The sequence below is a fragment of the Cervus canadensis genome, chromosome 12, assembly GCF_019320065.1.
Source record: "Cervus canadensis isolate Bull #8, Minnesota chromosome 12, ASM1932006v1, whole genome shotgun sequence".
NCBI lineage: Eukaryota > Metazoa > Chordata > Mammalia > Artiodactyla > Cervidae > Cervus > Cervus canadensis.
The window spans coordinates 20,098,031-20,123,436 of NC_057397.1; the positions used below are offsets into that span (position 1 = coordinate 20,098,031).

The following is a 25,406-nucleotide window of genomic DNA, read 5'->3' on the forward strand; positions in this document are numbered from 1 at the left end:
GTGGCCCGGTTGGTGGGGCCCGGGCAGCCTTTGCCACCGGGGACCCCAACAGTACCTCGGTCACACTGCCCACAACCACAACCGCCAGCACTCTGCCCCCGGGCACACCCAGCCCCAGAGCCTGCTTGGCTTGCTCCACGCTCCCCAGCAGACAACAGCTCTGCTCCCTCATCTCAGGCTCCCAACCCAGCACTGCTGCAGGCTGGCCAGCACCGCGGGCACAGGAGCTGTGGCTGACCCACAAGGGCCCGCCCTCCAGACCCCAGGTCCACGGCCACTGCACGGGCACCCACACACCCACACCTGTGACATCACCACCATGAAGGTGACCACAAGCTGGACCAGTTACCAAAAAAACCCCGCAGTTACGACATCGCCCATAGAAGGAAAAACAGTAGGTGGTCCCAGCAGACTCTGCCTTGGTGATTCAGGCAGTAAAGAATCTGCCTGCAATGCAGGAGACTCAGATTCGATCCCTAGGTTGGGAAGATCCCCTGCAGAAGGACATGGCAACCCACTCCAGTACTCTTGCCTGGAGAATTCCATGGACAGAGGAGCCTGGCGAGCTACAGTCCATGGGGTCACAAAGAGTCAGACATGACTGAGTGACTAACACTTTCACTTTCTTTCTTCCACAGTAGACTCTGCATCTGTGCAGACACAGCACTGGTCCTTAGGAGCCCTGCAGCCTTCATCAACATCGTCCCCACCCAACGGCACTGCATACAGCCTACACACGGAGCAGCCCCCAGAGTCAGAACCACCATCCTCACCCAGCCAGGGCCTCTCACCCACACTCAGTCACGGTCTTCCCACACCAAAATCAGTCTGTCCAGAATGAGAGGTGACTGCTCCCCCAAGCACGCAGTCATCAGAGCGAGGCTACAAAAAACACAAACCCTGAGCAAACCTTGCTCAATCCAGCCCCTCCCAACACCCACTGGGTGCTGCCCCTGGGGATTCTTCTAGTCCAGAACTCCAACTTCTCTCTTAGCTCTGGACTAATTCCCTGGAGAAAAAGGAAAAAGCTCAAATTTCTTTACAATTAGTTTGGAATTCAAGATACCCCTGCTGCTCTACATATCTGACAAGCAAATATGTAAGCTAATATGTTATTAAAATTAAAAAGTCCATCAAAACTGACTCCTTGTCAGGACTAATTAGGAAATCTCTCATCCTTAACAAGTATAAGGGAAGTTAATTTTTAAATTAGATTCCTTAACTCCACATTCCAGCTGCTGGTTTGGTTTAATAAGATTATGGACCTGTGGGAGGGAACAAGACAGTTAATGAAGTTACTATAGCTCATAAAGTTAGAATGGCTTACTGAGTTGTTAAAAAAGAAAACACTATTTATGGTGGAAGTGTAATAAACAGCATTTTGTACTAAATATACATGTTGCTTAACAGACCCTTCAGAGTACAGAAATAGCATGAATCCTCATTTAAAAATCTGTCACAGGGTGTGAGACAAACATATACACTGACATAGACTCAAATGTCTATTGCAAGGAGATCAGACCAGTCAATCCTAAAGGAAATAAGTCCTGAATATTCAATGGAAGGACTGATGCTGAAGCTGAAACTTCAATACTTTGGCCACCTGATGCAAAGAACTAACTCATTCGAAAAGACCCTGATGCTGGGAAAGATTGAAGGTGGGAGGAGATGGGACAACAGAGGATGAGATGGTTGGATGGCATCACTGACTCGATGGATATGAGTTTGAGGAAGCTCCGGGAGTTGGTGATGGACACAAAAGCCTGGCATGCTGCAGTCCATGGGGTCGCAAATAGTTGGACACGACTGAGCAACTGAACTGAACTGAGACTCAAATGAGATTCACCTTATAGGATGTGTGTGTGTGCTTAGCCTAGTCTGACTCTTTGTGACCTCATGACTGTAACCTGCTAGGCTCCTCTGTCCATGGGATTCTCTAGGCAAGAATGCTGGAGTGGGTTGGCATTCCCTACTCCAGAGGATCGTCCCACTATCTGAGCCACCACAGAAGCCCTAGAAGAGGCTAAAGTCAACCCTAACTTTCTCATTTCTCAAATGAGAAAATGAAAGCCAAGGGGAAAACTGTATAACAGCCATACTGAGATAGAATTTGCACACCAAAAAACTCACCCACTTAAAGTGCGCAATTCAGTGCTTTTAGTGTGTTGGCAGAGCTGTGCAGTGATCACCAGTATCTACTTTTAGAATATTTTCATCACCCCAAAAACCCAAAACACATCATCATGTCCGGCGTTCATCTATCTCATCACACATCCTCACGAGCAGAAATCCTCCCGTGGATTCACCCACTCCACGACCCCTACATCACTGTCTCTACAAGGTGTCTATTCCAGGAGCTTGTTGGAGGTTCCAGCAGGGGAGCACAACTGCTTGCATGCCCTTGACCAAGGACCAGTCCTCCTCTACTGGGGATGGGTGTCCTCTTCAACTGGGCATGCAGCTTTGGAAGGGATGCGCAGGGGGAGGTGAGAGAGGAAAGGGGACACCCACCTCACCAGCCAGATCAGCCAAATCAACCCTGGCGATCAATGAGGTGGCAGATGTCGAAACCAGATCACCCTCACGATACATCTATTCTAGATGCTTATACAAATAAAACCATACAATATATGCTGGTTTGTGACTGGCTCCTTTCACTAAGCAAAGCATTTTTGAGTACTGTCCACACGGTAGCATGAATCAGTACTGCCCTTTTACTGCTGAAGGATGTTCCAGGGAATGGACAAACCACATTGTCTCTATCCACTTATCTGTCGATGGGCAGTAGGACCACGTCCTGATGAATACTACCACTAGGAGCTGACTCATTGGGAAAGAATCTGATGCTGGGAAAGATTGAGGGCAGGAGAAAAAGGGAGTGACAGAGGATGAGATGGTTACATAGCATCACTAACTCAGTGGACATGAATCTGAGCAAACTCCAGGAGATAGTGGAGGACAAAGGAGCCTGGCGTGCTACAGTCCATGAGGTTCCAGAGTCAGACGCGACTTAGTGACTGAACAACACACTACTGTAAACATCCCTGTACAGCTTTTTGTGTGGAAACATGTCTTTGTTTATCTTGGTTATCTACCTAGGATTAGGGTTACTGGGTCATATGGTAATTCTACATTTAAGGCTTTGAGGAATTGCCAAGAAGTTCTCCAAAGTGGTTCATTTCACAATTCCATCAGCAGGGTTTCTCCATGTCCTTGCTGACACTTGTTTTTATATTTTTATTTTCACCATTCTCAAGGGTTAAAGTTGTAGCTCATTCTGACTTTGATTTGCATCTCCATAGTAACTAATAATGTTGAGCATCTTCTGATGGGCTTTACTGGATACTTGTGTATTTTCTTTCAACAAACAACTCTTCAAATACTTTCCTCAATTTTGACTGTGTTACCTGTTTTGTTGTTGTTGTCAAGATGGATGGGCTCTTTGTTCTATTTACAAAAGACTCGTATCAGATATATAATCTGAAAATTTTCTCCAATTCTTTGTCTTATTTTTTAATGGCATCCTAGTTGCTAATTTTGGTGAAGAACTATTTATCTACTTTTTCTTTTGTCACTGTGCTTTTAGTATTGTATGCCAATTGCTGAACCCAAGACTGAGAAGGGATGTGGTGGAGGCTGGGACCCTCAGGGTAGACCAGACTACCCTGGGGCAGATCCAGCCGGCCCCCCTTTCCAGCCTGCATTCTGCATTGGGGTTCCTCTTGGAGGTCCAGTATAGCAGATCACTTTGCTATAGTTTGGTTGGTCCAACTCTTTGCGACCCCCATGGATTGCAGTCCACAAGGCTCCTCTCTCCATGGGATTCTCCAGGTAAGAATACTGGAGTGGCTTGCCATTCCCTTGTCCAGAGGATCCTCCCAACCCAGGGATCAAACCTGGGTCTCTTGCATTGCAGGCAGACATCTTACCATCTGAGCTACCAGGGAAGCTCAGTTGGTAAAGAATCTGCCTGAGATTCTTTAGGTGTTTGGGTCTGGCCTGGAGAATTCCATGGACTGCACAGTCCATGGGGTCACAGAGTCGGACGTGACTGAGCCACTTTCACTTTTACTTGCTATAGTTTGACCACATTGGTTACCTTTGTTTGTTTGTTATTTGTTGTTTAGTCTGTAAGTCTTGTCTGACTCTTGTGACCCCATGGATGCCCACCACGTTTCTGTGTCCATGGGATTCCCCAGGCAAGAATACTGGAGTGGATTGTCATTTCCTCCTCCAGGGGATCTTCCCAATCCAGGGGTCGAACCTTCATCTCCTGCATTGGCAGGCAGGTTCTTTACCACTGAGCCAACAGGGAAGCCCATGCCTTTATTTACCATGTTATCAAATTCAACATTCTGCTAAGAAACAGGGTATCTTGAGTCTTTCACATTGAAAAGTCCTTTCACTTAGCATATACAATTTATGCCATTTCCAGCAGTGGTCCATTTTTTATTACCAGTTATTCAAGGTTGCTCCACTGAACTGAATCTTTATGTGCAACATGAAAAGTGGCTTGCAATCCTCTGCAGCAGCCCTTGCCTTTTCTAGGAAACACTCTCCCCAAAAGAACCCTGCTCCTGGGAGTCATGGTTAAGAAAATCTTAGGGAACATGTAAATTGATATAAGGAGGGATGGCTACTATGTAGAATATGATTTTAAAAGAGCATCAAATACTGATTGCAGTGTAATTTCAATGCAGTGCCTTGACATGAGTGTCCTATTTAATCCATTAATGTATAATCTATAGGAAAGCTGTTTAATATCTCTGAAATTTTAATGGTTTAATGGTGACTGAAACAACAGGATTCTTTCACTTCATAATATTCAGAACTTTAAGCGAATTTTCAAAGTGAAGTCTATGTTTTACATTTGGTCCCATCAATTCATGGCAAACAGATGGGGAAAAAATGGAAGTGGTGAAAGATTTTATTTTCTTGGGTTCAAAAAATCCCTGCAGATGATGACTGCAGCCATGAAATTAACATACTTGCCTCTTGGAAGGGATGCTATGACCAACCTAGTGAAAGGGAAAGTTGCTCAGTCATGTCCAACTCTTTGCGACTGCATGGACTGTAGTCCATGGAATTCTCCAGGTCAGCATACTGGAGTGGGTAGCCTTTCCCTTCTCCAGGGGATCTTCCCAACCCAGGGATTGACCCCAGGTCTCCTACACTGCAGGCAGATTCTTTACCAGCTGAGCCACAAGGGAAGCCCAAGAATACTGGAGTGGGTAGCCTATCCCTTCTCCAGAGGATCTTCCTGACCCAGGAATCAAACCAGGGTCTCCTGCATTGCAGGCAGATTCTTTACCAACTGAGCTATCAGGGAAGCCCTATGACCAACTTAGACAGCACATTAAAAAGCAGAGATGTCATTTTGCCAACAAAGGTTTGTATAGTCAAAGCTATGGTTTATCCAGTAGTCATGTGCAGATGTGAGAGTTGGACAATAAAGAATGCTGAGTGCCAAAGAACTGATGCTTTTGAATTGTGGTACTGGAGAAGATTTTTGAGAGTCCCATGAACAACAAGGAGATCAAATCAGTCAATCCTAAAGGAAATCAACCCTGAATATTGATTGGAAGGACTGATGCTGAAGCTGAAGCTCCAACACTTTGGCCACCGGATACAAAGAGCCAACTCGTTGGAAAAGATCCTGATGTTGGGAAAGACTGAAGGTAAGAGAAGAGGGCAGCAGAAGATGAGAGAGTTAGTTAGCATCGCCGACTCAACAGACATGAGTTTGAGCAAACTCCAGGAGATAGCGAAGGGCTGGGAAGCCTAACATGCTGCAGTCAACGGGTTCACAAAGGATCGGACGAAGCTGAACAACAATTTGTTTTGGAAGAAGATCAGAATTTTCCTCCCCACTCAACAATAGTGTCAAACTTCAAAAGATTAAAACCAATGTAACTTCCAATGGCAGTTGGAATAAAAAATGCTTTACTAACCATCATTTTTAAAGGCTATTCCTTACTGCTTTCCAGAGAAATGCCATCAATGTTACTGTTTCTAAATTATCTATGGTGGGAAGATATAATTATTAACAACTTTATATTGCTGTTAATATTTAAATGGTTAAAAGAATCATATATCTTCTGAATATGGAAATTCACAAAAGAGATTTAAAAGAATGAGTTAAAAGTACGTCAATAGAGTAGATACAAAAGAACAGACATTGGTTATTTCTAAAAAAAAAACTATAATTTGAAAATGTATGTACCTAATTCTTCCATATTATTTTATGAAATTCATATAAAAGATCAAAAAATGTGTATATTATCATGACATTTCCACACTTTAGAGTAAGATACGCAAGCTATTTTCAGTCATTGTGAAATTGTATTCTGCATACAATTTACCCAAGGAAGGGCTTCTGAAATTTGTTTCACAGTGATTCATTTTATTCCAAAATTAAATACGTACATAAGAATAATATAGCTTTTATAGGGCTTGTTCTCCCATAAACTATGTTGAACATGTATTTATACACTAGTTATTTACATAGGTGGCTGGCTTACTAATTAGTACTCTCCCTCCACAAAGCGTGTTGGTGCAAATTTACAGGCTGATATGATTGCAAACCTCGGCAGAACAAAGGGAGAGAAATTTTGTATCCTCAACAGAGAAAAAGCTACATGGATAAAAGGTAGAAAATCAGTGGTTCTAATATTTATTCCCTTTATCATGAAATTAATCCATCAAGAAAAATACCAACAGCAACTTAATACACTGCTCCACCCATGATCGTTCAAAGGAAGGGGGGGGGCAGCCCGTCTTCTATCTGCCAGGTGGGTGTGGAGTGACCCCCCCCACCCCGAGGTGTGATCCTCCCATTCTACCTCCAGCAAGAGACCCCCCCACCACCACCATGTCTCCTCTTAGTCATCTCATACCGGCCAGTCATCTCGCATCTGCCACCCTGAATCCCCTCCTGGGCTGTAAGTCCCCCTGTTGTTAAGAGTAGACCCCAGTCTGCATCCGCCATCACAGTCGCCTTCAGACAGAGGCAGGCACAGTCAGCCCACCACACCGGGCTGTCCTCACCTCTGTCAGTGACTACATTCTTCACAGCAGGCTCACAGGTTGTGGCTCAAACCTTCAACATTTTCACGTTCAAGGCCAAGTGAGGTAAATAAGATGTGTGAACTTCCCTTTTCCTCGGAGCAGTCTCACAGCCACCTGCCCACGTGTACACAGAACACAACAGCCTAGAACCTCTGTCATCACCGCTCCCTCCCACGGCAGGAAGACGCGATTCCCCCCTTTTACCCATGAGGGGGACAGAGTACCCCTGCAAGCACCCCCTCCACATCCCTGTGGTAGGAACCTCATCGTCATCAAGCACAGAGGATGGTGTGAGCACCAGGACACCGACACCCCCAAGGGCTCCGGAAGCAATGATCCCCAGGAAACGTCGGCAGCCAGAGCCGCAGGGCTCCCATAGCACCTGGGGCCAGGTGAGCGCTCACCCCCCTCAGCAGAACAGGGGTCAAGGCACCTCCCAGCCTCACCTTCAGTTCTCAGATTGCTAATTAAGTGCCCTTTTTACCCGCAATTTAGTCAGTGCCAAGCAGATAGGCTGCATAAAGTGAGCTGGAGTCGGGGGTAGGGGGTAGTGAGAGTGTCCTCCGGGGTGTGACAGGAAGCAAGGAAGGAACAGATGCGGGGCCGGAAACAAGAGTCCAGATCTGAGCAACACTCACAGCCCCGGGACCTGAATCGCCTCTCCGCAGTAGCCGTGAGCCACACCATCAGTGGCGAGGCCCTGGGATGACTTCACTCAGGTGACCACCGCGGGCTGGGGTGGGAGGGGGGCGGGTGTCCACATCCCGGCAGGCTCTGCTCCTCGCCCTGACCCCCTGCTCCCGGAGAGGCTCAGACACATCACCCTCGTGTCCTCCTCTACATACATCTGTAAGCAGCACAGGATTTACCCACTGCGTGGCTCCCGGGGACCAGGCACCCTCGAGGCACTTCCTTATCCTTGTTTGTTCCAGACCCACAACTCTGCAAGTCAGATGTTGTTGTTGCTGCGGAGGAAGGAACAGGTTCTCTGGGGCTGAACATCTGGCCCTGGATCCCAGGGCGGACCAGGCAGAGCCCACTTCACACCCAGGTCGCTGAATTCAGCTCCTCCTGTGTGCAGCCCTCACGCCTTCACTTGCAAACAGGACGGTTCTTAAAATAGCCCTTACGTCTTCTTCTTGGCGTCCCAATTCCTGCCAGAAGTTATATTTTATTTATGATTCAGTTTCTGCAAGTATTCTTTTCCAAAAGTATGCTCTTTTACTTTCTAAAAAACACGCAGAGATGTGCTATTTACGGTCCAGAGACTTGACAAGCCAGGAAGAGCATCCACCTTGCGGGAAGCGGCCCTGGGCTTAAGAATCCGTCTTGTGAGTTTTTCTAATAAGACAATTCCATATTCAGGAGCATACAAAATTAACAGAACACTTAATAAAAATTACGATGAAGACATATGGGCCGAATATATATGTTCTATGTGTAACAGCCAACCCCCAGTGTCAACTTTCATTACCGAGCTAAAAACCCTCATTTCATGATTCTCCACATCCCACGCGGAAGCAGGATGTGGTGTGCTCTCCCAGGCTACGGGAGCCCCTGGGTGTTGAACTGGGTGCCCAGAGGCCCCCGCCCCTGCACTCCTGGCCTGGTGGCGGGGGGTGCGGGGGTGAGAGTGGTTTGGGGGAACTCGGAGCATCGCCCACCGGAGGATGCGGGGCGAGGCCCAGCCGGAGCGGTACGCGGCGTGGACGCGAGCCCCGCGCGAGGTTACGTGAGTAATTTTCCAAATGCAACAGACAGACCTCTTTCATTCAGTTCAGAGTAGGAAAGATGGGAGTAGGGTGGGGTGGGAGTGGGGATGATAGAGGGACTAAATTGGGAATCTGTGCAGGAAAGTTACCAAAGGAATGAAGATGACAATTCTCCGTGGAAATTTCTGGAAGATGTTTGAAAGGAGACGGACCCAGGAGCGCACCAGTTCATTTCAGCGCTTCACTGCTCGCGCTTTCCTCCCAGTCTAAGCGCGGAGGCCTGGGGTCGCAGGAAAGGTAGAAGCCGGCTCGACCACCATCTGGGCCTGGACCCGGGGGGTGCGGGGGAGGGCCCGGCGGCCTCGTCTGGGGCGTGCCGGGGGCGCGGGGCGAGGACCCATCCGCGCCAAAGCCGCCGGGGCAGGCGCGCGTCCTCCCCCGCGGTCGCGGCACCGTTTCCGGAACCCAGCGTCTCAGCCGCCGGGCGGGATTCGGAGCTCGCGGTGGCTAGTTATTTCGTCCACGCAGGACAGCTTTTCTTCTTTTTATCCGATAACATTTCAAACCCTAACGGGCAGGTGTGGTGATAATTGGCTTATCTAGGTATACGGTGCACATACCCCGTACTCCTGTCTGCTCTCAAAAGATGGTTTCCTCTCTTTCTGTGTATTGCGCTCCTCAGACACTGGGCCAATGATTTCTGATTTCTCCTCGACTACTGAATATGTAACAGGACCGGTGTGCGCCCTGCGCTCCTGCCCCTCCCCCCTCCCCCGCGCCCCCGGCGCAAACTCGCCCGCGGACGCGCGTGTGCGCGGAGCGCCCCGGGGAGCCCGCGCCTGCAGACCGGGCGCTTGCCCGCTTCGCGCACGGGCACCCGTGGAAGGAGCAGCTTCTGCAGTGAACGCGTCTCGGTTCAGCGTGCACTTTCTGGTCGCTCGGTAAGCAGGTATGTATAAGTTCTTGGTTCTATCTTTAGAGACTGAAATCTTCAAACAACTCTCATCCAAAGTAGAACTTAAAAAAAATAAAAAACAGAAAAACAAAGTAAAACTTGGTCAATTTAGGCGACAGTTCCAGATGACCAGCGTGGGAGACAAAGATGGTGAGTGGAGAACGTTTTGTCAAATTTTGTCTACCTTATGAGTATGAGGGGAAACAAATTCATTCGTCTTCTCTCAGTAATTGTTTGCTGCTGCTAAGTCGCTTCAGTCGTGTCCGACTCTGCGCGACCCCACGGACGGCAGCCCACCAGGCTCCGCCGTCCCTGGGATTCTCCAGGCAAGAACACTGGAGTGGGTTGCCATTATTGTTTAGTCACTATCTATTCTACTGTAGGTGAATACTGCCCTCTTTTGGCAGAATGTTTTTTTTTTTTTTAATATAAAAAAAGAAAAAAAAAAAAGAAGAAACTCGTCTCCGTGAACAAGAACGATTTATTTTAAAATAACCTTGAACTATGCTTGACATTGTTCATGTGTCTTTTATTATCTGTTATCAATAAGCCACAAAGCCGGCTTCTTCCTTTCAGGCCGATTGCTACCATTCCAACGCTCTTGCTGATGTCTGCAATTTATTAGATAACTTGGACTGGAGGAGCAGGTTTGTTACCGTTTTCAGCTCAAAATACCATAAATATTACATTGTATTCGTAGGGCATTTTTTTCTGGAAGGAAAGACTAAAAACTTTCTAGTTTAAAAGCTTAAGCTGATGTTTAATGAGAAAAAGAGAAAAAAAACCTACTGTTGCATTCCATGAATATAAGGCTAAGAACTGCAGGACCCAGGGAGCTTTCCACAGCTGCGTCGTGGAAAAATGCAGTCAGCAAGGTGGAGGAGTCTTGTTTAGCTGGAGAATTTACTTAACTAAGTGAAAATTCGGGTTTGATCCCTGGGTCAGGAAGATCCCCTGGAGGAGGAAATGGCAACCTACTCTGGTATTCTTGCCTGGAGAATTGCATGGACAGAGCAGCCTGGTGGGCTACAGTCCATAGGGTCACAAGAGTTGGACACAACTGAGCAACTAAGCAAGTCATATTAACTACAGATTTAGGGCAGTAGGGCCACGGGAAGAGGAGAAAAGCCCTTTCCTAAATTAAATGGGGAGTCTTGGCTAGAATCTCCATCCCTATCAAGTTCAGTAATGGCGAACTAAAAATAATCCACCTACCCACCCCCAGCTCCCAGAGAAGGCAAAGAAAACTGCCTATTTCAAAATTTGCTATTGGAAAGGAGGAAGGGAGTTAAGTTTCCCTGAAGATGCAACATGCCCCAGATTCGCTTTGCCATGGATGTTCATGCCACTCTCCCTGAATGGTGTGAAAACCTTAAATCCAGGACTTAAAAGAGGTCAGTGAACCAGCAGCACTCAGAAAGTACAAGAGAAACAGGGCTTATGAAAGCTAGCTGACAGCAGTTTCACTTTCATGAGAAAAAGCCCACTGTAGAGGTCAGATACTGGAATTAGACACAGAATCAACCCTGAATATTTACTGGAAGGACTGATGCTGAAGCTCCAGTCCTGATACTTTGGCCAACTGATGCAAAAAGCCAACTCATTGGAAAAGATCCTGATGCTGGAAAAGATTGAGGGCAGAGCCTGTGAAGTCAGTGAGAAACACATGTAAAGATATAAGGATACAACGAAGGTTGAAAATAAAAAATCTTTAAAAAGAAACTATCAGTAAAAAAATTTACAAAAGACCTGAACAGGAATTTTCAGTTAAGTCCTGTCACTCGGTCATGTCCAACTCTTTGTGACCCCATGGACTGCAGCACACCAGGCTTCCCTGTCTATCACCAACTCCCGGAGCTTACTCAAACTCATGTCCATCAAGTCAGTGATGCCATCCAACCATCTCACCCTCTGTCATCCCCTTTTCCTCCTGCCTTCAATCTTTTCTAATCAGTCAGTTCTTCACATCAGGTGGCCCAAGTATGGGAACTTCAGCTTCAGCATCAGTCCTTCCAATGAATATTCAGGACTGATTTCCTTTAGGATGGACTGGTTGGATCTCCTTGCAGTCCAAGGGACTCTCCAGAGTCTTCTCCAATACCACAGCTCAAAAGCATCAATTCTTTGGTGCTCAGGTTTCTTTATGGTCCAACTCTCACATCTATACATGACTACTGGAAAAACCATAGCTTTGACTAGATGGACATTTGTTGGCAAAGTAATGTCTCTTTAAATACACTGTCTAGCTTTTGTCATAAGCTTTGTCATGGCTTTTCGTCCAAGGAGCAAGCATCTTTTAATTTCATTTTTTTATGGGAATTTTACCAAAAGGATTTTGGTGAATTCAGATTCTACCAAATTTTAATGGGAATTTTACCAAAAGGAAACCTGAAACCAAGAAGCACTTGAAAAGATGCAAAACCTCTCTAATAAGTGACAAAGCCCAACAGCACTTCAGTGTCAGATGTAGGTGAGGATACGGAATAGCTAGAACATTTAAACACTGCTGGAAGAGACACAAGTCTGCACGATTCTGCACCATCTGGGAAAGGTGGACATCGTCACGGCCTCTGGGCAGTGGTTCCTGCTCCTGGCCAGGTGCTTGAGGACTCTGGCATATACAGGTACAGGCATGCTGAGTGGTCTGGGGGCAGTCCATCAGCAGTACAATGAACAGGTAACCAAGCTGTGACCTAGCATCGCTACAGACAACAGGGACCAGGCTCAGAAAGACAATGTGCAGTGAAAAGTGAGTGCACAGGAATGCATAGGGTGCACTCACATCACTTAGAGATACAAGTGTGTGTAAAACCACAGCAGAAAGCCAGATGCCTGCCCTTACATGTACATTCAATCAGTCCTTAGACTTCACATGCACCTTATAAATATCCCTCATATCTACTCAAATAGTTTATAAAAAATTAACTTCTAAGAACCCCACAGCCTTCAGACATGCCAGCAGTCAAAAGGCAATGAGATGTCCAGACACAGACACCTCTGTGCTGTAATTCAGCATATATCCACAGGTACTGAGCTTCTCTAAACTTGAAAAGGGAAAAAGAAAACACAGGCCACTGACAGTGATGCTTAATTATATGCAAGTGTTTATTTAAAATAGTTTTCCAAGTTTTCCTGTAATTTAACAGCTTTTGCTTCACTTTTATCCTCTCAAACAGCTAGAAACCGATGCTTACATTTTCTGTATTTTAACTATGAATGCTATTTTAATGACATCTTTATTAATACTAGAACCAAGATATATCAACCAACAAGCAGCACAGATTTAAATGACCTTCCTGGTAGTTACAGTGTGGCTGGCAGTTTTTGGACTTTATCAGATGCTGGACAGTATTTCACGCCATCTCCAACCAGCTTAGGGAAGTCTCACTTAGGGAAGTGTTGCTCCCCCCTTCAGGCCTACTTCCTCTCTTCAAAATAAATAAAGCTTATCCCGCTGTAAAACCCCATGAATGCACTGCTTATCACCTTCCAATTACTTCATCATTATTTGCAACCTCTCCACCTATAAAGCATAATTATTCACACTCAAATATAACATGATTCATTAAAAAATAAACACCCAAAATATCCTCAATCACTCTAATATATTCCCATTAATAGATAAAGGGCTTTCACTTAAAATTTCATTTTTTATTTCTACTTCTTCAATAGTAAAGTCACAACTGTAAAACAAATGCATTTAAAAACACAAAAGATACATTTCAACGACCAAAATAGGCAATGATTATGAAAATCTATTGTACATTTTGCCAAGGCCAACAGAATGAAAGCTGATATGAAAAAGTCAATCTTCAAATATATCCTTAACAAAAACTTCCCTCATGAATAGTAAAATCATTTAAGAAAAGGTTATCTTTACATACGTGGACACTTGCTTCAAAATCAACAAAGCTAGGGTGGGGGTACAAGTAATCTCCTAAAACACGTTTGTTTCAAAATAAAATGACCATTTCTAATATGATAACTGTATGAAACAATTGTTTTTCCTTGACAGAAATGAGATGGGCACGTAACAGTAACTACAGCTTAGTAGTCATCTAAGAAACCCTGTGGAGACACTATACCCCCAACCCCCAGCTCAGTCACTGGTATAAAACCAACAGCTTTCATGAAATAATCTTTGACGTTACTAAAGGGATCCTGGGATAATTCATGCTCAGAATATTTCCAACACTTGTTTTTACATGTGTAGAGTTTTCAGAACTGAGGTGTTTTTGGAACCATCCATGTGTGAACCTCTGCAGAACATCATAGTCCTTCAACTGCACTGTGACTGCATTTCCTCAAGCATGTCTGATCAACAGTTGTAACAGTGATGCTGGTGGCAGTGACACTCTCAAAATTCTTCCTTCTATAAATACATATAATCCATCAGAACACTAAATAGTAAATAGGCTACACTGTTTACTTTCATAAGCAAGGAATGACTCTTCAGGCCCTAGTAAGCTAAGAATGGCATTTACTACCTGTTTTACCACTGACATTCAAATAATGAATAAAGTATGTGATATTAAGCGAAAAACGAAAATCACTGTTATTTTACCACAAGAAACAACCACAAAATAAAAACACGGGAAGAAGTTAAATGAGCCCAATGCAGGTCCCAAGATTAAACTATGATTCCGGATTTTCAAAGCAAAAGGCATCTACACGTCATTTCTGTGAACGCTCCCGACACCACAGAGGTGAGTTTCAGACCAGGGCAGGCTGTTCTGCCCTACCTTCCCAGGGCAAACCTGCAACCAACCAGAAGCTCCCTCTGCTAAAGTGCACCTGTGGCCAGCCCGCTCCAGCCTAACTCACCCACGAGCCATCGACAGTCACACAGAACTATGCCTCTCCTGAACCAAATACTCTATACAGTGGACGACAGGGAAAACAGTCCTAAATATACCACTACCTTCTAAAACTTCGGAGTAACACAGCCTCATCATGTTTAAATACTGAAAATGTCAAGGGTCCATACAAACTAAGAGCTGCATTAAGCATGTATGTTTTACTCTGATATTCACTTGATGTGCTCTTAAAATCTTGATGACAGAAGCAAACGTTTTCCCCATGTCTTTTGGCAACAGATTCAAAAGCGAGAGTAGCGGTGCTGTTGAATTCCATGAAACGTGGGTTTTTAAAGCTAAATTATTCAGTATCTGCATTGTTATTGCACTCATACATTGCCCGGAGTAGGTCTACAGCAACTTGGCAGTGGGGACTGCAACGCAAGTAGGGGGTCTGCAAAGCGTCTGCCTTCCTTGCTAGACAGTTCCCATGCAGGAACTGCGCACGACTGCAGTTCAAATCCGATCACGTGCGCTTCATGATTGTGTCTCCCTGAGGGAAGTTAAGTCCAGCCCTCACCACTACTAACTAGTTCTGTCAGGAACCAAACGGGGATCTGCAGACCCAGTCCTGACTACGGCTGAGTTCCACTCCTGAAGCTGCTCTGAGTTAAAACAGCAATTTTTCCAAGATTTAAAGAAAAATATATTTTATAAAAGGGATTCTTTTTAATCACTGAATACATCATTTTTATTACTAAGACAGAAACAAGTTATACTTTTTTCCACTATAAATTCACTCTGATAAAAGAGAATTCTTTCTTTCAACTCCTAACAAATGCTACATTTTCAAGACGCAAGGAATTATCAGTAGGCATCCTTTCTTCTTGCTCTAAGCTACTTCTCCCTGAAGTATGTCAAGTAGGCTTTTAGAGACTCTGGCAGGGGCAGCTTCATGATCTTCTCCCGCAGCAGGTTTTGGGGTGGCTCCTCTGGCTTCAAGGCTTCGCCCGGCTCCTTCTCCTCCTCCTCTTTGTCTTCCTCCATCTTCTCGTCCTCCTCACTGTCGAGAGGCTGGGGGATGAGTTGGTTGCCCACAAAGACGTAAGTGTTAATCCTCTGCTTGACCCGCTTCCTCTTCCTTTTGGGCGGAGCCCTCTGAGGAATCCCCTTGGCCTGCATCTCATCATTTATGAAATTCCTAAGTGTGCGTCGGATGTAAATGCGAGCCAAGTCCTGCAGGTTCCTGACAGCACAGGGGGCTAAAAACACACGGGAAACATAAAAAGTGAAACATTACATACTGTTCACTTTTCAGTGAGCATCAGAAGACAGAGACACGTAAAAACTTTGACTTTCATCAAACACAGACTCAGCGAAGAGCATTGACTTCGTGCAGATCACTCCAGCACCGAGGCCAGCGGACAGGGTGGCAAAGGGGTCGTGGGCACAGACAGCCCAAGGCATGTGCATAAACCCTCTTGGGAAGGACAGGTAACTCACAGCAGGTGGAGCACAGGAGAACTGAGTAGTCAGGGGACTGAGGGACAGGGGCAGGGCTGGTGATAGAAATGGGGGTGACATCACCTCACCATGACCTACTGTCAGCCCACCATGACCTGCTAAGACCAGGGGGGCAGACAGGGGAGGCAAACATGGAGGGGTTGCTGCAGTAGGTGGGCTGGAGAATCACCCAGCAAAGAGCTTCAGAAGTTACAAAGATGCCAAGAAACACCTCCGTCTTCTCGATGGCTCTGCTCCCGACTCCCCCGCACTCCGGGTACTCTTCCAACACCTGCACTGTCTGCCTCTCCTGCCAACACTGCCAATGACCTGTCACAGCAGCCCAAGTTCAGAAGAACCCAATGGTCCCAGAGTGGAAAAGGACTCAGACCTGCTTCAGCCACTTCTAACACTCCCGAGTCCTAAAAGAGCTTCCACACGAGCTACATTTAAATGTTCTTCTGATAATACAGAAACTTTCAGACAATTCTCAGCCCTAATTATTCAAAAATAGTGTTTTCTATACTTTCATCCTCCTGGTTCCTAGTCATAAGAAGATCCAGTGGACCAGACAATACGAGTCCTAACTGCTATAGAATTGTACTGTGAACTGAAGCTCTGAGGCCACAACTACAAGGAAGGTTCTCTCTAGCACACATACACGTCAGCTCTGTTTATCCCACAAGGTTACTTACGGAGGCCCACAGAGTCTGGCTTGCCGTTGTCATTCTTACTTGGCTGCACAAGTGGAGCAAATGACACAGCAAGAATGTTTTTACTTTCCCAAGTGTTCTGTCCAGTTCGCATAATTTGTGTTAACTATTTAGAGGGTAAAAAAAAAAAAACAGAATGGCTCAATCAGGGAAGTGTGACCACCTTACACTCACAAGTTTAACAGAAAATAGCAGAGATTGCTCTATAATCACCTGTATTTGAATGCACCCAATTACCTTCATTTAAATATTTACCATAAACTAATACAGGAAGAATCCCAAGTACTGGTTTCACAACATATTCCATGCACCCAAATGGCTCTGCAGGTTATATTCATATGGGGGTCTGATGTCATCAAGGGGTATTATTCTAACACATGCCTGCCACTGGCTCCCAAAACACACATCTCACACAGTTGTGTAGTTAAAGTGTTATATTAGTAAAAACACATTTTGATTACTGAACCAATGAGTCAACTTCACAGTCTTCCAGGGTGGAAATAAAATACAGATTCTAATCCCAACTTCATGAACAAATGTAATTAGTCACAAAGGGATTAGAGCTTTCCCACTCAGCAAACACCCATCAGCAGTACATGGCTTGATCAGGACAAATCAGTATCGTCAATTTATATTATAAAAGTCAACCCATTATTATATTTTACATTAGCATAATGTATATAAGAAATATTCAATAAAATACCAATGGGAAACCATATTTTAGATCTTTAAAAATATATCTTTAAAGGAAAACAGGAAAAAGATGATTAATCTGGGAGTCTCAACTCTGGAAGCATTCAAGTTAATGTTTTTCCAAGAACGTATGTTAATGAATGCTTTATATTCTCTTTTTAATAACTGACACACACAGTGTGATGAAGTCCTCCAACCTGCAGTTCACACGCTGTGGAAGTGGAGGACTCTCAGACGCCAAGACGACCACTCTAGGTCCAGTCATCTGGGACAGTCCAGCTCCCACTTACAGACCACAGGGTGTTGTAACATCTCAGACTCAGGTTAGCATGAACATAAAAGCTAGTTTTTGAAATGTATATTCATAAATTTTCAAAGTAAAAGATCCACCCATTTTCTGAATAGATTATTTCACACATTTATTATACTTAATAATTCCAAATCAAAGGCAGGCAAAGTGAAAAATAGTTTCAAATGAGTCATTGTAGTACTAAAAGATCTAAAAATTTACTGGTTTCTGAAATGGAGTTAAGTAGTTCCAACCACATCCCTTCAGCTAGAAGAGGCCACCACATTCAACAGCAAGGACACTGGTGGGTCGGGGCGGGGGGGGTGGTGTGCGTGGAGGGCAACGCGGCCAACCCCACACACGGGAGAGCTCAGCTTGGCTCGTCTTTCCCTAGGTAGGGGCCTTTTCCACACCTGCTCTGGTTGCGAGCTGTGTGTCCGTTTCAGTGCTTTTCTACACAGATTCCTGTGTGGAGAGCACTTCCTCCTTAACAGTCACAGTGCACCTTTCACTGACGTAACAGCCCCCTTCCTACACTGAGTGTGTCTCCCGCACCATCAAGCACGACAGTGGCCGCTACCTGGTCCTCTATGGGCATGACCAGAATGCCCCCGACTTTCAGCAGAATCTTCATGTAGTTCTCATGGTCTTTCTGGACCCCAGCTCCACAGTAGATTCGATCATACTGATGACTGTCCGATGCTATCTGCAGGCAATTACCAACCACAAATGCAGGCTCACAGAACTCAAACCTGTATGGAGAAATAAAAAGTATTTTAATTCATTTAAACAAAAGATGAGACCTAAAAAATTAACATAATCCAACTCTTTGAAAGTGAAGTTACCAAAATTAATTATAAGGATAAAATATCATAAAATTTGAATTTGAATTATGTGTATTTATGAAATCTAACAGTGATCAAATATATTGTTTTATTATCAATGACACAGTATACATTTTTCCAAAACATCAACCTATTTTTCCCCCCCACTGAAACCTTACTTAAGGCTCAGAAGGTGAGTATAGTGAAAAGGCATCACAACACTCTTGTGACTGACAACCTGAAACAGTCTCTAACATACATAGTTAAAACCCCAAAGCACTAATAAAACATGTACGGTAACTTTAAGAAATTAATTCATGAAAATACCCTCTCAATTTTAAGTTGATTGAAATTAATATGACCACACAGCAAAGTCAGGTTATCATCTGAGGATGAAATAATTTGCATTAAAAGGCTCAGCATGCAGTGAAAAATATCTCTGAAATAATTTTTATTTTGTAAAATGTATCCTGCCCTTTGGTAATTAACAGACTTATTACCAGGGATTCCCTGGTGGCTCAGATGGTAAAGAATCCACCTGCAATGCAGGAGACCTGGCTTCCATCCCTGGGTTGGGAAGATCCCCTGGAGGAGGGCATGGCAACCCACTCCAATATCCCTGCCTGGAGAATCCCATGGACAGAGGAGCCTGGCAGGCTGCAGTCCATGGGGTCACAAACAGTTGGACATGACTGAGCAACCAAGCACAGCACAGACTTTTTACACAATGTGTTTCCATTAAATTCACTAAATATACAGACACCCCATGGTCACTGATATTTAAAGAAGAGTTTCCCAGAATGATGCCCAGTCCTCAGCTTCCTGTTCCGGGGTGGGGAGTAGGGTGGGAAACAGCGCAGGCCCTGCCCTCTCCTCTTGACACCCACAGGGGCGGGTGGTCCTAACCCCAGCTCCTTCTACTATGACTGCCCAGTGCCCACACTTTCTGGGGGTCCGCCACCCCCACCGCCACCCTGTGCCCAGCTGCTCAGGACAGGTTCCCACCTCTGAGAGGCCTCATGGGGCCCTTCCTGGCTCTGCCCCATCCCAGAGACACTGCTATAGCCATGGGTGGAATTACAGGCCCCCAGTCATTTAGAGGAAATACTACAAGGTGTCCCCTGCATCTGTGTCGTTCCTGTGACTGCACGGCCCCTCCCTCTCTGCTTCTTAAATGCCCAGCATCCCTTCAAGACACAGTTCAAATACGAGCCACACTACACAAAGCACTCTTACCCAACTCTTCAGGAACATCTCAGTCTTTCTACCTGCATAACACTCACGAAAGTATAAACTTATGTATGTAATGGGCAGCGTTTAATTTCTCTCTTATACTCAAGACTACTGGACAACCTAGGACTGTCTAAAATACAGCCAAAACAATCTCTTGGTCTTTAAATAACTAGATATTGTGGATCACACTGTTTAATCATCTCAAAGTTACAGTAAGCATTCTTTGAAAAAAGACTAGTATTTCCAATCTAAAAACCCTATTATAAAAATTTATTCTAATAACTTAATTTTACAATAATTTAAGCCACTCTTAAAATTTTCTAGATGAACATGAGCAAGGAATTTAAGTAAAATTATTTTGAATTATTAAACCTTTTATCATTCAGTCTGTTAAATCAACTTAAAAATATGCTTATAGTTTAAAAGCTTCCTACTAGTTAAAAATATGATAGCTTACAGAACTATTATCTACAAAAACACCATTACAAGTAAACAATTTAGAGTTAAAACTGCTTCTCAAATTAGTGATATTTTTATACACTCTCATCCCAGCAAAATGGACTAAAAAGAACTGAGTGCCTGATTCTAAAATCAAATGTGACTCTGGTCAAGTAGCCTGACACTAGCAATTAGCACAATTCACTCCAAACACTATCTGGGAGCCCCAGTTGCATGTAAAGACTGGATATACAGTGGGAGGCACTAATGCCTAATGCAGTGAAAGAGACAACAATCTCACCAATTAAAGATGAACTTACAAGGATGATAAATGCTCTAGAGGAACACCACTCCCTAAGTATGGCTGAGGATGCAAGGGAACTGACAGGGCTGGAGAGCCTGAGGAAGGCTCCCCAAGAAACGGCAAGCTGGGATCTGAAAGGTGAGACAGGACAATCAGCCCCGCTAGCCACCAGCCTTGTGCAGACAGGAGCCCTGAAATGCAGCTGGTGGCAAATGAGGTGCACAGAAAGGGTAAAGATCACACGAGATCTCAGTATCTCAAATATTTAGCATGTAAAGTATCTCAGGATCTCGTTTAGATACGTGTGTGTGTGTGTGAGTGTGTGTGTATCTCAACAGCCACAGAAACTGAAAGCTTTATCAGCTGTGAACAGGAGCTTCAAATACTTTCCTGAGCACAACCTCTCCTCTGGGACATTCTCCTGCTCTCCCTGATAATCTCTTAGAACACTTCTTCTGAACTTTAGTTATATCTCCATCACCTTTTACAGTCTCAAGAAACATTTAGTAAGTGAAAAACCTAAGAAGTGTAATTGTTTTGTCATCTTTTCCACCTACCAACTTTGAACATGAACTCAAACTTGACAAATATGCTAATCACAAGAACCTCAGGACTAGAGATTTGCCCAGAAACAGTTACAGAAAAAAATACGTGCCTGTGGCACCCTCTAAATCAACATGATGGTTCTTGCTTTACTAAATTGGAAACTATAAATAGCTGTAGTTTAATGTTACAAAACACATGATTTTCCCCCCAAAGTGCCAAAAAAAAGCAAAACTTAAAACAGTAAAAAGCCAAAACAAAACCTTGCCTTTAATAAACCAACTGTCCCCCAACTTAAAGGTGCTTTTTAGTGGCCTTTCTGAAGATCTTAAATAAGCCACCCTTATTTATTGTAGGAAACAAAGGCTTTTCCCCTACAAGGCAGATCTGAGCCAAGTATACTATCTTCTTCCATTTAGGAAGTGTTACAAAGAATCATTACAGAGAAAAGTTAGACCTTTACATTTACAAATTATTTCTACTAATGCAAATGGAACATACACTTCTAACATGTATATGGGGTCTTCAAAAGTGTGAAGACCCTTTCATTTAATATACCAAATTCATTTCCTTTACCAGCACACTCAAATTTGAAAGTTTAACTGAACTGAGGCAACATTCCAAAAGGAGTAGTAGGACTAGACTATTTCTAGATACAAAATAGTAAAGTTTCAAGGACATAATCAGGGAGAAAGGTGTGGCATTTTAAAATATAAACACTAAAACACAATGACTTAATAGTTACAAGAAACAGCCTAGCAGAGACAGTGTTTCATCTGGGGACTGTTGATTACATCCACAGCTGTGGCTTCACCTTCTCCACCAATACTAAGCGAGTCCTTCATGATAGTAAAGGAAACAAAACAACTCTCCAACTGCCTATACTTACAACATTATTTTTTAATACATACATGGGTTAAAGATGATCCTTCCTATAAGGACTTGGAGATGACTGTTAGCATTTCTGACTAGGTAGAGACGAAGATCTTACTTAGACACTTTATATTCTGATATTGAAATTATGGCTTGTTTTTATAACAGCATTTCATGTAAATAAATTCATACAAATTCTACTGCTAACAATACTTTTCCAAAAGTCGATGATTAAAATTCTTCAGGCAAATGTTTACGGATATGCTCATATATGTATAAAGAATAACTGACTGATGTGAGGCAAGAATGACAGCTACCAGGTGGTCAGGGTAAATTACAACTGCTATTAATTTTTCCAGCATAAAGAGGAAAATAAAAGTTTCCTCCTTTTAGCTTTAACTAGATTCTGAAAGCTGCACCTTCTCTAAGTCTCCACAAACCTCTGTAGGCAAAGGACACATTTTATACCATAAACACAATTCTGTATAATCCAGAAGCCTGCATTAATGAACTAACCAGAGGTTTTCACTATTTGTAGATTTGCACATAAAATCTAGGTTTGAAAACAGTGAAAGAGAAAATCTAAATTCCACTTTTCACATCAACTACACATAAATGGAACCCAAGAAAGGAAAATAAAACAACAAAAATTTTTTTAAAATGGCAAGAGGCCTACCAAAAGGATATTTTCTATGGTTCTAATTTTAATCCTATAAGTATTGATCTTGTGTTCTCTCCTAGTTTTCATACTTTATTTAGGGCAGCTCATTAAAATTTTTTGCCTGTTAGTAACATGAAACTTAGCAATCATTTTTATTCTTTGAAGAAATTTTCCAAAACATAATTTCCAGGTACAGATGTCTTACACTCCTGAATTCCACCACGTTATACTTCCTAACCATGTAAATTATCTGTATACAAAAAAGTAGTTCTGAACTGTAATAACTACAAATTCAATCACTTTAGACTTATAATCATTTATTGATTTAAACCTGAAAACCTAATGGCTTTTTAGACTTAGAAAGGGGAGAGTATCTGACATACGCTTACTAAAACAAAACATACAAACAATATTTGTGGGAAAACCGAGAGCACAAGTATCTTGGTTTACGACATGAGCGCTTGGCCAAAAGGGCACCGACTCCATCACTTACCTCGGCAGGGGTCTCCTTTACAGGTGCACGCTGGGTTATCTTCATCTCCAGATGCACAGACGCTCCATTCACAGCAGGGACCTTGCCAACGTGCCCACATAATTCTCTGATAAGCTGCTAGGAGATCAGGGTGACCTAGCCTTGCCCTGCAGCTTCCCTCTTAGACGGGTATTCTAGGTCTAGGAGCTGACTGAGAGTAGAAAAAACAACATTCCCCTTCAATACACTGTTGAAATCGGGGCTGAAAATTTGCACACCTAGATTATCACGTGCCACAGGATGCTGTCATCAACATTTTAGACTATCGTTCCAGCGCAATAAAGGATTTCAGGGACACAGGAAAGACTCCTACAGTGTTCTCATACCTCACCCAAAACAACCTGCCAAATGAATCACATATACTTCTTTTTCTTAAAACACTTTGTCAAAATGTTCACTTTGAACTGTGACAGCCATGACAACTTCATTGAAACAAGACAAACTTCACAACCTTCCACTGGAAAGAAAACTCAAGGAAATAATCATCTCTTCTTTGCCAAATACAGTTAAATCATTCAAAAACTCTTGTAACCAAGAATTAAGCTACTGAATTTTACAAAATTTAAAAAACAAAGACTTTACCTTTATAAGAGGTTTCCCTTCCAACTGCACCAAACTCACCTCAGAATAATTTAAACATTATTTAAAGCAAAGTGTTAAGAGTAAATACACAGATTTTTTCACTGAACAGAGCTTTAGGAAACTCCATAGGACCAAAAACAATCTCTAAACATTTTATAAGAAGTGTGACTGGTACCTGATATGAAAGCGAGCCCTCATATTTCAACAGTAATTTCTTATAAAATAACTTGGGCTACAAACTTTTATTTCTGTCAGTGTTTTATTCTTGGAATAATTTCTTCTTTGCCCAATAATGTGTCAGAAGCTACCAAACCTCCCCCCATACCATTTCTAACTGATGTTAAAATACATAACTGAGAGCTTAGAGGACTAATTTTAAGCATTTCTCTGTCCCACCAACTGAATGTCTGTCATGATTAAAACCTATATTTAAAACCTATATCTATCATAAAACTACCATCTGAACATGACTGATATACCCAAATGTTCAACTGTCTTAGAAAGAGTTCAAAATAATGTTGACTATGTATCTACAGATAACAAAACTTCTTCAAGTATGCCACAATTCTCTTCAAGATGAAGTGGGACTGCTCCAGTGATAAAGGTGACAGAACACAGTATCATTTCATTTTCTCCAATCCAACATGAATTATGTGAAAAAGGAGCCTATAATCAAAAATAAAATTAGGACACTACACCCAGCCACACAGCCATTAAATCTTCTAAAATGCAAATGACTACGCTAATCCTGAATTTAATTTAGAATTTATACCTTGACTACACCTGAAGAAGGCACGGCCTCTCCAGCTCATCTCTGACCCCGAGTCATCCACCCCAGAGGCAAGTCTCAATGAACAGGGCAGGTGTGCTCTGTGATAAAAAGGTTATCATGCATTTAACCAGACTAAGAGCACTTCCTAAATTCTAACCTAGGAAAAAATAAATGATGGAAAAAAATAAATAAACAAATGATGGAAATAAAGGTGCCGCTTCAACTGAACTCTGTTATCTGGGGCTAAGCTGTAATTCATTGGCAATCTTACTGCTGGGAAGAACATTAGAATAAATCAGTTTTTACATCATTATAGCTAAATCAGAACTAAACAACAAGGACAGGCCTGGCTGAAGTTTCAGCCTGTCTGATCCTGTCCTCCCATCTGGGAAACATGGACACCAACACTGCCTCTAGAACTGTGGGTACAGCTCAGAATGGTGCAGACGACACACATTAGCTGCTATCATTTTCATCATCATTTCATTACTGTCTTCAGTACCCACATTGTGACTCATTTACACAACAAACTACAGGAAACAATGGTCCTCCATGCAAACAGAATGAAAATCTTCAATAAAGCAGACAACGCTGCACTCATGTGGCTTCTGGCAGGAGAGCATTTCCAAAACAAGGTACAGTGTCCTTGGAGGGGAGAGGACACAGGACCTACTGTCTCACAGGCAACAGCTCACCCCAAAGCATGCCCTCCAAGCAGTCAGGTCAGCTGCATGCACATGTACACATATTACACAAACACATACATGTAGTTGTGAATAAATGCTATGCCAATTATCAACTCACAAAGCACTTACAGGGTATAATCCAGGCTCCTTTTATCTGACCTCCTCTTCCAAGTAAACACAGCTGGAGAGACTGTTTTGCTTATGGTACATGCACAAAACTGATTCAGAT

At 43.4% G+C, this 25,406-nt stretch overlaps 1 protein-coding gene across 4 annotated transcripts in view; it reads right to left on the reverse strand.

Moving 5' to 3' along the window:
* Positions 1 to 12,816: 12,816 nt before the first annotated feature.
* PCMTD1 (protein-L-isoaspartate (D-aspartate) O-methyltransferase domain containing 1) overlaps positions 12,817 to 25,406 on the reverse strand; it is a 47,605-nt gene continuing 35,015 nt past the window's right edge. For all 4 annotated transcript variants that reach the window (XM_043484479.1, XM_043484478.1, XM_043484480.1 and 1 more), the window contains 3 exons: positions 18,310 to 18,481; positions 16,730 to 16,853; positions 12,817 to 15,793 (listed from right to left, as the gene is read on the reverse strand). In XM_043484479.1, the coding sequence (XP_043340414.1) occupies positions 15,429 to 15,793; positions 16,730 to 16,853; positions 18,310 to 18,363 (543 nt within the window). In that variant the 5' untranslated portion in view covers positions 18,364 to 18,481 and the 3' untranslated portion in view covers positions 12,817 to 15,428. The remainder of the gene's footprint in view (positions 15,794 to 16,729; positions 16,854 to 18,309; positions 18,482 to 25,406) is intronic.